Source organism: Pimephales promelas, chromosome 8 (assembly GCF_988280905.1).
Source record: "Pimephales promelas chromosome 8, fPimPro1.hap1.1, whole genome shotgun sequence".
Lineage (NCBI taxonomy): Eukaryota > Metazoa > Chordata > Actinopteri > Cypriniformes > Leuciscidae > Pimephales > Pimephales promelas.
Window position 1 is genome coordinate 3,068,872 of NC_142776.1, and position 14,531 is coordinate 3,083,402.

General features: G+C 45.6%; 2 protein-coding genes across 2 annotated transcripts in view; both read left to right on the forward strand.

The window, feature by feature from the left end:
- Positions 1-14,531, forward strand: part of LOC148977630 (uncharacterized) — a 30,185-nt gene that overhangs the window by 10,605 nt on the left and 5,049 nt on the right. Inside the window, exons 4-7 of the mRNA XM_089134598.1 lie at positions 11,175-11,231; positions 11,285-11,421; positions 11,514-11,964; positions 12,040-12,188. Coding sequence (XP_088990724.1) covers positions 11,175-11,231; positions 11,285-11,421; positions 11,514-11,964; positions 12,040-12,188 — 794 coding nt within the window. The remainder of the gene's footprint in view (positions 1-11,174; positions 11,232-11,284; positions 11,422-11,513; positions 11,965-12,039; positions 12,189-14,531) is intronic.
- LOC148977631 (dynein regulatory complex subunit 2-like) lies at positions 6,328-10,805 on the forward strand. The gene is made up of 8 exons (XM_089133736.1): positions 6,328-7,510; positions 7,642-7,812; positions 7,932-8,101; positions 8,403-8,541; positions 9,112-9,306; positions 9,413-9,622; positions 10,088-10,240; positions 10,395-10,805. Exons 1-8 carry the CDS (start codon positions 7,295-7,297, stop codon positions 10,554-10,556), a joined length of 1,416 nt encoding a protein of 471 aa, XP_088989862.1. The 5' UTR covers positions 6,328-7,294; the 3' UTR covers positions 10,557-10,805.

The window sequence follows — 14,531 nt, forward strand, 5'->3', positions numbered from 1 at the left end:
AGTGGATGACACCACCTTATTTTTAAGAGATGCTTCCCAAATCCCATTGGCAATTAATTGTATAAATCTATTCTCTAAAGCTTCAGGACTTAATCTAAACTTAAGTAAATGTGAGTTAATGTCTATTAAAGATTGCACAACACCCTCCTTTTATAATATTCCAGTTAAATCTGTAGTTACTTATTTAGGCATTGTGGTCAGTAAAGATCAAGTTAACAGATGTACCTTGAATTTTGACCCTGTTATAGTTAAAGCCCAAAGAAGATTTAATCTATGGTTGCAGAGAGACTTGACCTTGAGAGGCAGAGCACTGCTTGCTAAGGCGGAGGGCATTTCCAGGTTAACATACCCTGCACTCTCTCTAAATGTGGACAACAAAATGTGTAGGTCAGTTGATAAAATTCTCTTCAATTTCATTTGGAAGAACAAAATACATTATGTTAAGAAGTCAGTAATCATACGTATGATAAAGGCGGCTTAAATTTTTTTGATTTCTCATCTCTGAACAACACTTTTAAAATTAACTGGCTTAGACATTTTTTATGTAATACAAATTCAATCTGGAACTTTATCCCTAATTACTATTTTTCGAAATTAGGTGGTCTCCCTTTCTTATTGGTGTGCAATTATAATATTGCTAGAGTCCCTTACAACTTATCAAAGTTCCACAAGCAAGCATTACTTGCATGGTCTTTAATCTTTAAACACAATTTTTCCCCTCACCGTTACTTCATTTGGAACAATCAAAATATTGTATATAAGAAGAAATCTTTGTTTTTTAGTAATTGGTTTGAGAAAAATGTGTTGACTGTTTCCCAGTTACTGAATTCTGAAGGATATATTTTAAATTATGAAGAGTTTTTATGTAAATTCAATTTCCCAGTAACTCCCAAGGAATTTTCCATTGTAATGGACGCGATTCCTAATGGAGTTGTTATGCTTCTAAAGGACTTTGTTAGATCATCTGACACTTTTCCTCAGTTAAACCCATTTGAACACCCAATAGGAAAATTATGCTTTCTGTCAAATAAATCATCACTTAATATTAGAATTAGATCACTCTTTCAAAAAGAGCTTGTAACAATTCCATATGTGGCTTCAAATTGGATGAATTTATTTGATCATATTGATTGGAAAAAAGTATGGACTCTGCCTTTGAAATATATAATTGTCACGGTGTGAGATGGTGGAGTGCAGGAGTGCAGGCAGAAGGAATAGGAGGAGTCCAGATGAACGTGAAGATACTCATTTTAATCAAACATACGGGTAGGAGGACAGGGAATCTCCGGGTAACATACAACATCGACCGACAATCATTGAGTAAAACAGAGGGAACTAAATACACAGAATAATCAAACATAATGGGGTGAAAACAGGTGAAACAGATGATCAAGACGAGGAACAGGTGGCTGATGAGGGAGTGAACACGGGATAGGGTGACGAGAGGATCCTGGGAAGTGTAGTGCTGAAGACAAGACAGACTGGTGCAGACGGAGGACTGTGACAGAACTCCCCCCTCCCGGGAGGCGTGACCTCACGCCGCAGAACAGAGGAAGGAGGGGGGACGAACTGGGGGCTGAGAGGGGCGTGGCCATGGCGGAGCAGGCTGAGGGCGTGGCCAGGGCGGAGCAGGCTGAGGGCGTGGCCAGGGCGGAGCAGGCTGAGGGCGTGGCCAGGGCGGAGCAGGCTGAGGGCGTGGCCAGGGCGGAACAGGCTGAGGGCGTGGCCAGGGCGGAGCAGGCTGAGGGCGAGACCAGGGCGAAGCAGGCTGAGGGCGTGGCCAGGGCGGAGCAGGCTGAGGGCGAGACCAGGGCGAAGCAGGCTGAGGGCGTGGCCAGGGCGAAGCAGGCTGAGGGCGTGGCCAGGGCGAAGCAGGCTGAGGGCGTGGCCAGGGCGGAGCAGGCTGAGGGCGAGACCAGGGCGGAGCAGGCTGAGGGCGAGACCAGGGCGGAGCAGGCTGAGGGCGAGACCAGGGCGGAGCAGGCTGAGGGCGAGACCAGGGCGGAGCAGACTGGACGGTCTCCGGCACAGGCTGGACGGTCTCTGGCGCTGGCTGGACGGTCTGTGGCGCTGGCTGGACGGTCTCTGGGGCTGGGCTGGTCGGGCCCAGCGAAGAAGAGAGCTCGGGCTCGGAGAGACTGGACGGAACCAGCAGTGAAGAGCGTTCAGTCTCTGGAGGGCTGGACGGAACCAGCAGTGAAGAGCGTTCAGTCTCTGGAGGGCTGGACGGAACCAGCAGTGAAGAGCGTTCAGTCTCTGGAGGGCTGGACGGAACCAGCAGTGAAGAGCATACTGTCTCTGGAGGGCTGGACGGAACCAGCAGTGAAGAGCATTCAGTCTCTGGAGGGCTGGACGGAACCAGCAGTGAAGAGCATTCAGTCTCTGGAGGGCTGGACGGAACCAGCAGTGAAGAGCATACTGTCTCTGGAGGGCTGGACGGAACCAGCAGTGAAGAGCATTCAGTCTCTGGAGGGCTGGACGGAACCAGCAGTGAAGAGCGTTCAGTCTCTGGAGGGCTGGACGGAGCCAGCAGTGAAGAGCGTTCAGTTTCTGGAGGGCTGGACGGACCCAGCAGTGAAGAGCATACTGTCTCTGGAGGGCTGGACGGAACCAGCAGTGAAGAGCGTTCAGTCTCTGGGGGGCTGGACGGAACCAGCAGTGAAGAGCGTTCAGTCTCTGGAGGGCTGGACGGAACCAGCAGTGAAGAGCGTTCAGTCTCTGGATGGCTGGACGGAACCAGCAGTGAAGAGCGTTCAGTCTCTGGAGGGCTGGACGGAACCAGCAGTGACGAGCGTTCAGTCTCTGGAGGGCTGGACGGAACTAGCAGTGAAGAGCATTCAGTCTCTGGAGGGCTGGACGGAACCAGCAGCGAAGAGCATTCAGTCTCTGGAGGGCTGGACGGAACCAGCGGCGAAGAGCATTCAGTCTCTGGAGAGCTGGACGGAACCAGCGGCGAAGAGCATTCAGTCTCTGGAGAGCTGGACGGAACCAGCGGTGAAGAGCATTCAGTCTCTGGAGAGCTGGACGGAACCAGCTGTGAAGAGCATTCAGTTTCTGGAGAGCTGGACGGAACCAGCGGTGAAGAGCATTCAATCTCTGGGGAGCTGGACGGAACCAGCGGTGAAGAGCATTCAGTCTCTGGAGAGCTGGACGGAACCAGCGGTGAAGAGCATTCAGTCTCTGGAGAGCTGGACGGAACCAGCGGTGAAGAGCATTCAGTCTCTGGAGAGCTGGACGGAACCAGCGGTGAAGAGCATTCAGTCTCTGGAGAGCTGGACGGAACCAGCGGTGAAGAGCATTCAGTCTCTGGAGAGCTGGACGGAACCAGCGGTGAAGAGCATTCAGTCTCTGGAGAGCTGGACGGAACCAGCGGTGAAGAGCATTCAGTCTCTGGAGAGCTGGACGGAACCAGCGGTGAAGAGCATTCAGTCTCTGGAGAGCTGGACGGAACCAGCGGTGAAGAGCATTCAGTCTCTGGAGAGCTGGACGGAACCAGCGGTGAAGAGCATTCAGTCTCTGGAGAGCTGGACGGAACCAGCGGTGAAGAGCATTCAGTCTCTGGAGAGCTGGACGGAACCAGCTGTGAAGAGCATTCAGTCTCTGGAGAGCTGGACGGAACCAGCGGTGAAGAGCATTCAGTCTCTGGAGAGCTGGACGGAACCAGCGGTAAAGAGCATTCAGTCTCTGGAGAGCTGGACGGAACCAGCGGTGAAGAGCATTCAGTCTCTGGAGAGCTGGACGGAACCAGCAGTGAAGAGCATTCAGTCTCTGGAGAGCTGGACGGAACCAGCGGTGAAGAGCATTCAGTCTCTGGAGAGCTGGACGGAACCAGCGGTGAAGAGCATTCAGTCTCTGGAGAGCTGGACGGAACCAGCGGTGAAGAGCATTCAGTCTCTGGAGAGCTGGACGGAACCAGCGGTGAAGAGCATTCAGTCTCAGGAGAGCTGGACGGAACCAGCGGTGAAGAGCATTCAGTCTCTGGAGAGCTGGACGGAACCAGCAGTGAAGAGCATTCAGACTCTGGAGAGCTGGACGGGACCAGCAGTGAAGGGCATTCAGTCTCTGAAGAGCTGGACGGAACCAGCGGTGAAGAGCATTTAGTCTCTGGAGAGCTGGACGGAACCAGCGGTGAAGAGCATTCAGTCTCTGGAGAGCTGGACGGAACCAGCGGTGAAGAGCATTCAGTCTCTGGAGAGCTGGACGGAACCAGCGGTGAAGAGCATTCAGTCTCTGGAGAGCTGGACGGAACCAGCGGTGAAGAGCATTCAGTCTCTGGAGAGCTGGACGGAACCAGCAGTGAGGGCTCAGACTGGACGGTCTCTGGCGGGACGGTCTGGACGGTCTTTGGCTGGACGGTCTGGACGGTCTCTGGCTGGACGGTCTGGACGGTCTCTGGCTGGACGGTCTGGACGGTCTCTGGCTGGACGGTCTGGACGGTCTCTGGCTGGACGGTCTGGACGGTCTCTCGCTGGACGGTCTCGACGGTCTCTCGCTGGACGGTCTCGACGGTCTCTCGCTGGACGGTCTCGACGGTCACTGGCGCCGGCTGGATGGGGCTGGACGGAACCAGCGGTGAAGAGGGCTCTGACCGGTAGGTGATGACGGCAGGGGTGGGGATGATGGTGGGTGTGTGTGGTTGAGTGGCGCTGTCATCTTCAGCCTCACCAACGGTGAAGGCTGACCCACTCAACCACAACACATGATCCAGGTATCCGGCGAAGGTTCCTGGAAACGCTGCTGCTGGGGCTTGCCGGTACAGATGATCGTCCAAACCCAGCCAAAAGACTGACTTTAGAACGTCATCTGACCAACTTACCCCAGCAGAGAGCTCCAGGAACCTGACGACGTACTCCTTACAAGTTCGTCCGTCCTGGAAAAGGTTGATGGTGGTGAGAGCCGGGGTTAGGAAAAGTCCCATGTTGTCACTGTTGTGGTCGGTCGATCTGTCACGGTGTGAGATGGTGGAGTGCAGGAGTGCAGGCAGAAGGAATAGGAGGAGTCCAGATGAACGTGAAGATACTCATTTTAATCAAACATACGGGTAGGAGGACAGGGAATCTCCGGGTAACATACAACATCGACCGACAATCATTGAGTAAAACAGAGGGAACTAAATACACAGAATAATCAAACATAATGGGGTGAAAACAGGTGAAACAGATGATCAAGACGAGGAACAGGTGGCTGATGAGGGAGTGAACACGGGATAGGGTGACGAGAGGATCCTGGGAAGTGTAGTGCTGAAGACAAGACAGACTGGTGCAGACGGAGGACTGTGACAATAATAACTAACAAGATTAGAGAAATTTCATTTAAATTATTACACAAGTGTTACCCTGCTAAAGCCTTTTTGAAAAGAATTTAAGTCAGATCTAGACACTAAGTGTTCTTTTTGTGGCGCACCTGACGAGACTGCTCTCCATATATTCTGGGACTGTCCTCATACACAGTTATTTTGGGTTGAATTTTCTAATTTCATTAAACACAATGTGCTTCCGGGTTTTTCCTTGCTCTTTAAGGATGTACTGTTTGGCTTCTTTAATATAGAAAAAGCTAAATTTAATGAGTATTATATTATTAATTTGTTGTTATTCCTTGCAAAATTTCACATTCACCGTAGTAAATTTACGCAGCAGAATCCCTTATTCATTGTTTTTAGTAGAGAGGTTCAGCAATACATCCAAAGTATCTCATCATCCAAGAATCTTAAAGCTCTTAAGACCATAAACTTGTTTGAACTTTTTAATTTAATTTATTAATGCATTCTGTTCTGTTTTATTTATTTTTATTTTTTTGTATGTATATTATGTGGCTATATGCATATGTGCTGTATTGTTTTCATTATTTCTCCTATGTGCAATTTGTATATTGTTGTAATTTAATTGTATTTTTGATACCTTGGCATTAATAAAAAATAAAAAAAACTTCCCAGGATCCTCTTGTTTCCACACCTGATCTCAGTCCCTCAATCATCCACCTGTTCATCGTCTTTATCATCTGTGTCACCTGTCTTCACCTCGTTAGTGTTCATAATGTTAGTTCATAATGTTCATAGTGTTCGGAGTATAAAGTCAAATATTTCAACGCAGGCATTCAGTCAAATATAATTAGCTTATGCATGTTACGGAGCCAATAACACAGGCCATTTGATGATAAAATGGTGAAACAATTTTGTATTTATTTTGATACATTTGATGATCAAGTATTTGTCATTTGTAGCAAAATATTTTTTGATGTATTTGTGGTTATTTCTGACTCTGAGGAGGGGTATATCAATCTGGAGGGAAATTGGTCAGCGCAGGGAATGCTGAGTTTTCTTTTTCTGGTTTGATCGACAAAACAGCTGTTAGAGGGCTTTTATTTTGATATTATACATTAGACAGTCACAGTACTGACATTGTGCGAGTGACAATATTATTATCTGAGTCGGATCCGAACCTTCATGTTATCAGACGTTATTTTTTAGCATTTGTATTATTTCATATTTATTTACTTTTTATGTCATTGTTTGTGTATTTCTATTCCTTATTGACATTCTGACTCAACGCGCCAAATTGTAGGCGTATTCTTTATAGGCTAACGTTAATGGTTTTCCAAGGCAAAACATTTATCATGATCACGGGAGACACGAGCAACGGAAGTTAAAGTAAGATCAGTCGGAATCAGAGCTCGTCTCGATGTAATAGAAAAGCTCAACAAGACGTCGTCGGTGAGAGAAAGTCAGTAAACTGAATTATTGTTGGACTCAACCTTCATCGTATAACGTGACAGAATAATACATTAACGTTATATGCTTTGGGTTAGTTAGTTAGTTAGGGCCGTGCAGAAACTTGTGGTTGATGCTCTACAGTTTAGTGACGCAAAATATATAGGCTATGTATTATTACTACAAGTAGCCTTATCTACATTCCTCTCATAGACTTATTGTGCTGACAGGTCATTCTCTCTTAAAGTTTTTAAATCAAAACAATAACCTTGAATTTCTGCGGCTCTGACGCACTGCTGCTGCCGGACGTCATCGGAATGCATTCTATTCGACACGTCACAGTACTAGACGCTGCAAACCTCTACTGAAACTCGTGACTTGTTGTCTTCAGTCTACAGTTGTTGATTAGAGTGCAGTTTCATAGTCTGTTAGTGTGCAGTTTTATAGTCTACAGCTATTGATTAGTGTGCAATTTTATATCTGTTTGGGTCTGTTTTTGAACAGTTGAATTGCACATTACAGCTGTGTACGGTTTCAGATCATAAAATTTGACCTGTCGGATTTTGGATCAACGTACTATTTTCCATCATGACTAGCAAAACATTTCGCACGCTCAGGCCCCTGGAACGTAAGAGTGGTTCGGACATGCCTACACTGCAACCTCTACCACCATGTAAACTGCGGCCTCAACCACCGTCTAAACTGCGACCTCAACCACCGTCTGCAGTGCGACCTCAGCCACTTCCTAGACTGAGACAACGACCAGCGCCTCAACAACGCCCAGAAGAAATTGAGATGAAGAGGGTAAGTAAGAAGTCTATCATAGGATTCACTGTGTTTTTTCAACCATCATCGGTCATTATTAACACTAAGCTTGCGTTCATATGTTGAGCATTGTATTAAGGTGTTTTCTTATTCTTATGTATCATCAACAGGAGATCACTCGCAGTTTCCGTAACACAATTGTGCTGAGAGAAAGGTCCCGGATGTCCAGCCGAGGGCAGTGTGTCAAGCTCCCTCCTATCCCCGGCTCTTCCCGAGATGACAGCTCAAACCTCAGCCAGAGCTTTGAGAGAGCCCAAAAAGACCAAGACAACCTCATTAAGGTGACTACATATAACATATATATATATATATATATATATATATATATACTTGACTCTCAGTTTTACTTCTATAACTTTCATTACAGAGCCTTGGAGTAACAAATGTGTGTGTTTTACAGAGCATGGTGGATGAGCTGTCGAAGATGGAGCGGCGGTCAGAGCTGTCACGCACTTCTCATCAGCAGAGCATGGACAGTCTGTTAAAGCGTCATGTGCTTCGGCTGGAAAAACAAGCACTCGACTTCAACAACAAACTCGAAGAACTTCGCTCAGAGTATGATACTGAAAGGTAACACACACAAACAATCACACAAAAGTAGTGTTTTGTTTTCAAGGGCTGGCCAGTTTACCAGTTCCTGACAATTTAAATCGGATCATTCTTTTTAGGATATACCTTTTAACTTTAGAAAATGCTGAATAGACAATGATGTTTACACTGTTTTCCCACCAAAAGTGATGTCATGAACAGGATTACACACAAAAAACAGTATTATATTCTATACAAAATATCTAAATGGGGACATGAAAATGCACTGCGAAGGATTGAGCCAATGTAGTAACATCTGTGTGTTATTTCTTTTCATTTCCAGGGAGCCGATTCATTCACAGAGCGAGCGGGAGAGTGCGTATTTGAAGGATGTAACGTTTTTCATGGAAAAGCACAATGCTGAGATTTACCCTGAGGCGAGACGTGACTACGAGAACAGTTGCAAACAAATCAGAAAAAAGGTACTGGTTTTATTATGTTTATATTTATTCATTTTGTAGATGCTGTTATCCAAAATGACTTAGTAATGAGGAACATCACTAGCAATTTGTCATAGTGCCATATTTATGGGTTTAGTAAAAACTAGAATTAGTCAACAAGCTAGAGCAAAGGAAAAATACAAAAAAAAAAGAAGAAAAAGAGAATAGAGTTCAAGTAAATGTCTTGGTTTGCAAAATCATAATTATTGGATTAACCTAAAATATGCAGTGCAATTCAAATATAAATAAATCATGGATTACAAAAATACTGATTACACAAATATACAAATGTATGTAGGAGTTTACAAGTGTACACTAGTAGTACTTATCAAAAGTTTGGAAGAATAAAGATTTATTTCTCTTTAAAGTCTTTAATGATCACCAATGGAGTTGAGCTAAGGGAGCACAATGACCAAGTCGGCCAGACAGAGTTTAGAGTTTTGGAAATGTGACTAAAGATTGGACAAAAGGATGTTAGCAGTTGGGGAAATAAAACATAATCATAAATCAAAAACATAATCTTAATAATATGTTGTCTGTTTATTTCTGCAGCACAAAGCGGAATATGAAACAGTGGAAACACAGATGAAAGAGGTCATTGAAGAACTGAGGGAATACAAGCCGACGAGATCTCAATTCTGGAAGTTTAATGATGTTTCATACGAAAAAAAGAAAGAAGAATATGACTCTCTGCTTCTCGAGTTTAAAGAGGTGGAGGTAGATAAACAGTGCATTCAGGAATTGGAGGTTAGGCAAAAATTCATTTGTTTCTGTCTAATTTGGACAATCATTTTTCTTCCAATTGTGATATTTCATTATTTTGCCGATTTTAATGCAATTTAAACTTTTGCAGGAGTCCATCTCAGATCTGGAATGTGAGCTGATGTCTGGTGAATGCCAAGAAACAGTTCAACTTCGTTCAGACTGTGTCAAGCGCGTCCAGGATATTCAACGCTTCAGAGACCAGATCAAGGAGATCCAAACCACTCGGACAAATCTGGCCACTAAACCTGTCATTCAGTTCAAAAATATTACTGAAAAACTACAGGAGACAACAGCTATGGTAAGTTGATTACACCCACATTTAATATATACACTCATATTTTATTGAATTTTTTTTACAATTTTCCAAAGTGCTTTATGCCTTCAAGTAATAGTTATGTTTTGTTGATCCTGCAACAACATTTCTGTCCAAAAACCTCTAAATCTAAACCTAACCCTAACCATAACTTCTCAAATCAGAGGGAAATGACGGGTAAATAGGAATGGTGTCCCAGACAGCAACTGCCCAGATCCGGGCCACATCTGATACTTGTGGGTTTAACTCGTACCAGATTTGGGCCAGGTCTGGGCCGACACTGTGTTGCTGTCTGCGGTAGAAACCCCTAATCATTGTTATAACAGGGACAACAGGGATGCATTTTGTATATTTATTGGAAGTAGAGATTATGTCATTCCGGAACTAAGTGAATTAATTTTAGCAATACTCTCAATATCCAGTCACTCACCCATTCTGTCTCTTCCATAGGGGGAAAGGTTATTGCGTTACTCTAAGCTGTGCAGTAAGATGGAGACAAAGTACGAGAAGGTTCTGCCCTTCTACAAGTCATCGTTGAGTGAAGAAGAGCTGAGTCAGGTGAAAGCCAATGCCATGAAGTCGGCGGATGAGGAACTCACTCCGGTTTGTTAAAATTCAGATATTTCATGCAGTTTCATTACTTTGATTTGATGTGTCCTAGCATTTCTTTTGCACTATTCTAGTCATCTGTTAAATTCAATATATAATGTGTGTTGTCTTTTGACTTATCTCTCCTTGTCCTATTCTCTCCCCACAGCTAACACATGACAATGCTTCTTTTGAGAAGTTTTGGCAGCGTCACAACAAGGTGAAGCTCGACAGTTTGTGTCTGAAGCGAGAGAAAGAGCTTCAGTTACAGGAGAACCAACGACTGAGGAGCTGTCTGGAGCAGTACCTGGGTGAAGGTTTCGATCTCTGATGAGAGTTTTCAACAACAAAAGCTTCCGGTTGTGTCTTCTTCAACTCTACATACCCCCGCTGCCACTAAGAGACGCGATCAAAAGCGTGATGTGGTCCAAAAATCAGCGAATATTGTACCGTAATGGATGGCTGGAGTCAAGCAAAGAAGGACCCAAAAGCAAACTTTAATATAACTTAATCAAAACTCAACACACAAAACAACAACAACACAGAAAAAACAGTCGGTCTGTCCCCGAGCCAATGTGTGTGTCTGCCCCCGAGCCAGTGTGTGTGTCTGTCCCCGAGCCAGTGTGTGTGTCTGCCCCCGAAGCAGTGTGTGTGTCTGCCCCCGAGCCAGTGTGTGTGTCTGCCACCGAGCCAGTGTGTGTGTCTGCCCCCGAGCCAGTGTGTGTGTCTGCCCCCGAAGCAGTGTGTGTGTCGGCACCTGAGGCAGTGTGTGTGTCTACCCCCAAGCCAGTGTGTGTGTCTGCCGCTGAACCAGTGTGTTCGGGGGCAGACACACACACTGGTTCGGGCGCAGACACATACACTGGCTCGGGGGACGACACACACACTGGCTCGGGGGCCGACACACACACTGGTTCGGGGGCAGACACACACACTGGTTCGGGGGCAGACACACACACTAGTTCGGGGCAAACACACACTGGTTCGGGGCAAACACACACTAGTTCGGCGGCAGACACACACACTGGTTCGGGGGCAGACACACACACTGGTTCGGGGGCAGACACACACACACTAGTTCGGGGCAAACACACACACTGGTTCGGGGGCAGACACACACACTGGTTCGGGGGCAGACACACACACTGGTTCGGGGGCAGACACACACACTGGTTCGGGGGCAGACACACACACTGGTTCGGGGGGGCAGACACACACACTGGTTCGGGGGGGCAGACACACACACTGGTTCGGGGGGGCAGACACACACACTGGTTCGGGGGGGCAGACACACACACTGGTTCGGGGGCAGACACACACACTGGTTCGGGGGCAGACACACACACTGGTTCGGGGGCAGACACACACACTGGTTCGGGGGCAGACACACACACTGGTTCGGGGGCAGACACACACACTAGCTCGGGGGCAGACACGCACACTAGCTCGGGGGCAGACACGCACACTAGCTCGGGGGCAGACACGCACACTAGCTCGGGGGCAGACACGCACACTAGCTCGGGGGCAGACACGCACACTAGCTCGGGGGCAGACACGCACACTAGCTCGGGGGCAGACACACACACTAGCTCGGAGGCAGACACACACACTGGCTCGGGGGCAGACACACACACTGGCTCGGGGGCAGACACACACACTGGCTCGGGGGCAGACACACACACTGGCTCGGGGGCAGACACACACACTGGTTCGGGGGCAGACACACACACTGGCTCGGGGCAGACACACACACTGGCTCGGGGGCAGACACACACACTGGCTCGGGGGCAGACACACACACTGGCTCGGGGCAGACACACACACTGGCTCGGGGGCAGACACACACACTGGCTCGGGGCAGACACACACACTGGCTTGGGGGCAGACACACACACTGGCTCGGGGGCAGACACACACACTGGCTCGGGGGCAGACACACACACTGGCTCGGGGGCAGACTACTGTAACATGTTTTTTTTCTGTAACAAGTGCCATTTTCGTGGCCGCAACATGTATATACATATAGAGAAATTCATATTTTTGAATAAAAATCTTAAAAAGAATTAAAAAAAAAAAAGAAACGGAGACATTGTGGCTTGATTTATTTTATAAATTTTTCATGACTAAAATAACATTATGCAATGTGAAGAGACTACAGGTTACAAGCTTCATATTTTAGTAAACCACTAGGTGTCGCCATGGAGACGGGTGTCGGATTGATTCGAAGCGTCGAAACAAAATGGCACATTTGCTTCAACTGTTTCATAGCTTCATTAAAGAGTCATGAAACCACATGCATATAAATGTCCTGACCAACAACATTAAAGGGTCATGAAACCCCCCTCTTTCAGCTCAAGTCTAGCTCAAAATCTTTTTGAAAAATGCAACTTAAACGGGCGTGGCTAGCTGTGAGAAGAAGGGAGGGAGTGTGTGTGGTATGGCCATCACGTCAATGTCCCATCCATGCATATCGACTGTCACTAAGAAGCAATGGTAAAACGTGAGGAGATGCTAGATTTTTATATATCCACAAGTTTCCTACGCCCCATGAGGCCTTGCGTCAAAAGTGGGCGCGACTTCCGGTTGGAAGTAAACAAAGCGCGATTTGACATGCTTGACACTCGTTCATTCAACAGTTGACAGTCATTCAAGTTATAGCGATCCAAACTAGCTAACGATGTGGGAACACAACCTCAACGAAATTCAAAAGGGTGAAATAACAGTACCTTTACCGTCCGCAGTAGTTGATTGGGAGTATTATAATAACATTAATAATCAATACTCATCAAGACAAGGCATGGTGACAGACAGTTGTGCGAGCTGACAAACAATTAAAATAAAAAAATACACTTAGTCATTGTGCTTTGGAGTTTATTCAAAATTATAAATGAATGTGCTACTTGAATACATTACTGGCACATTTGGTATTCTGTCAACACAGGCTTTGATCCTGAGTTTAGGTGTAACATCAGTAGCGAACAGTATCACATGCTGATAGAGTTTATAGAATATTAAGAATTTAAACAAATGTACACAGGAAGATTCGTCGTCTTTTGGGAGGTGATGGAAACTACAGTCATTGGCAGGATCAGAGACGGGCTCTGCAGGATCACTCAGATTTCGTTTTCAGCTTATGTTCAAAACAATCACGTTTAGTTTAGTCCGGTTATACATACAACCGCGAACAGCACATGTTGTCCCTGAGCTCCGTAACGACATCTCTCATAAAGATTTGCGTCTTTAAATAGTAAAATAATTCTCCGAAAAACAGCTAGCCTCTTCGCTAACTAACACACAAAATAACATTGGAATGCTACTTCCGCCGTGTCACCGGAAGTTTCACCCACTTTATTTTTTACAGGAGCGCCCCTCGGAAACTTGTGGATAACTGGCAAAGTTAAAGTCTTATGAAATACACTGACACTTTATTATTGTCCTTTCAAATGAATGTCCTGCTACATATATTAGCCTACAGTAATCGTAATTCTATTTAAAACATATTAATGTAGGCTACATGTATAATTATAATGTCATTATAAAATATATAGTGGTTTATATAAACACAATAAATACATTTCAGAAAAAAATTATTAATTTTCCGCTTAAAAAAATCATTCCGTGCTTCAGCAAATGGCCTAGCTATAAAGCGTGCATGGCAAAGAGACTGTGAACAACAGGAGGATGTCACCGACTGGGGAAGAGTATGGCAGAACATTTTCACTTCATCTAGGAATCCCAATCACCAAATGATTCACTATAACTTCTGTCACAGAACTTATTGGACCCCACTGAAAAGACATCGTATTGACTCCTCCTTCAATCCTTTTTGCGATAAATGTCCTGACCAACAACTTGGTTCCTTTTTCCATATGATGTGGGAATGTGAAAAGGTTAAACATTTTTGGTCTGAGGTATGTGGTATCTTATCGAAAATCATTGAATATCCGATTCCGGTGATACCCTCTGTATTATTGCTGAATGATGACTCTGAGTTTGACTTCTCTAAGCAAGCAGCAAAAAATTGTCTACCTGGCCGGCTTAACGTCTGCAAAAAACCTCTTAGCTCAACACTGGCTCCCACCACATACCTTGGATATATTCAAGTGGTTGTTTCAACTTTAGGACATTATAATGTTAGAAATATCCACAGCTCGGGTGAACTTGGCTCAAATCTCAACACTAAAAATTTGCACAACAGCCGCTGATAAGGTCTCCAAGTATATTGCGCAAAGCAATGTTCAGGACTCAGTTTGAACACTTTATCCCATTTCTCTTATTTTTTTTATTTTTTTAAATGTTTTATATT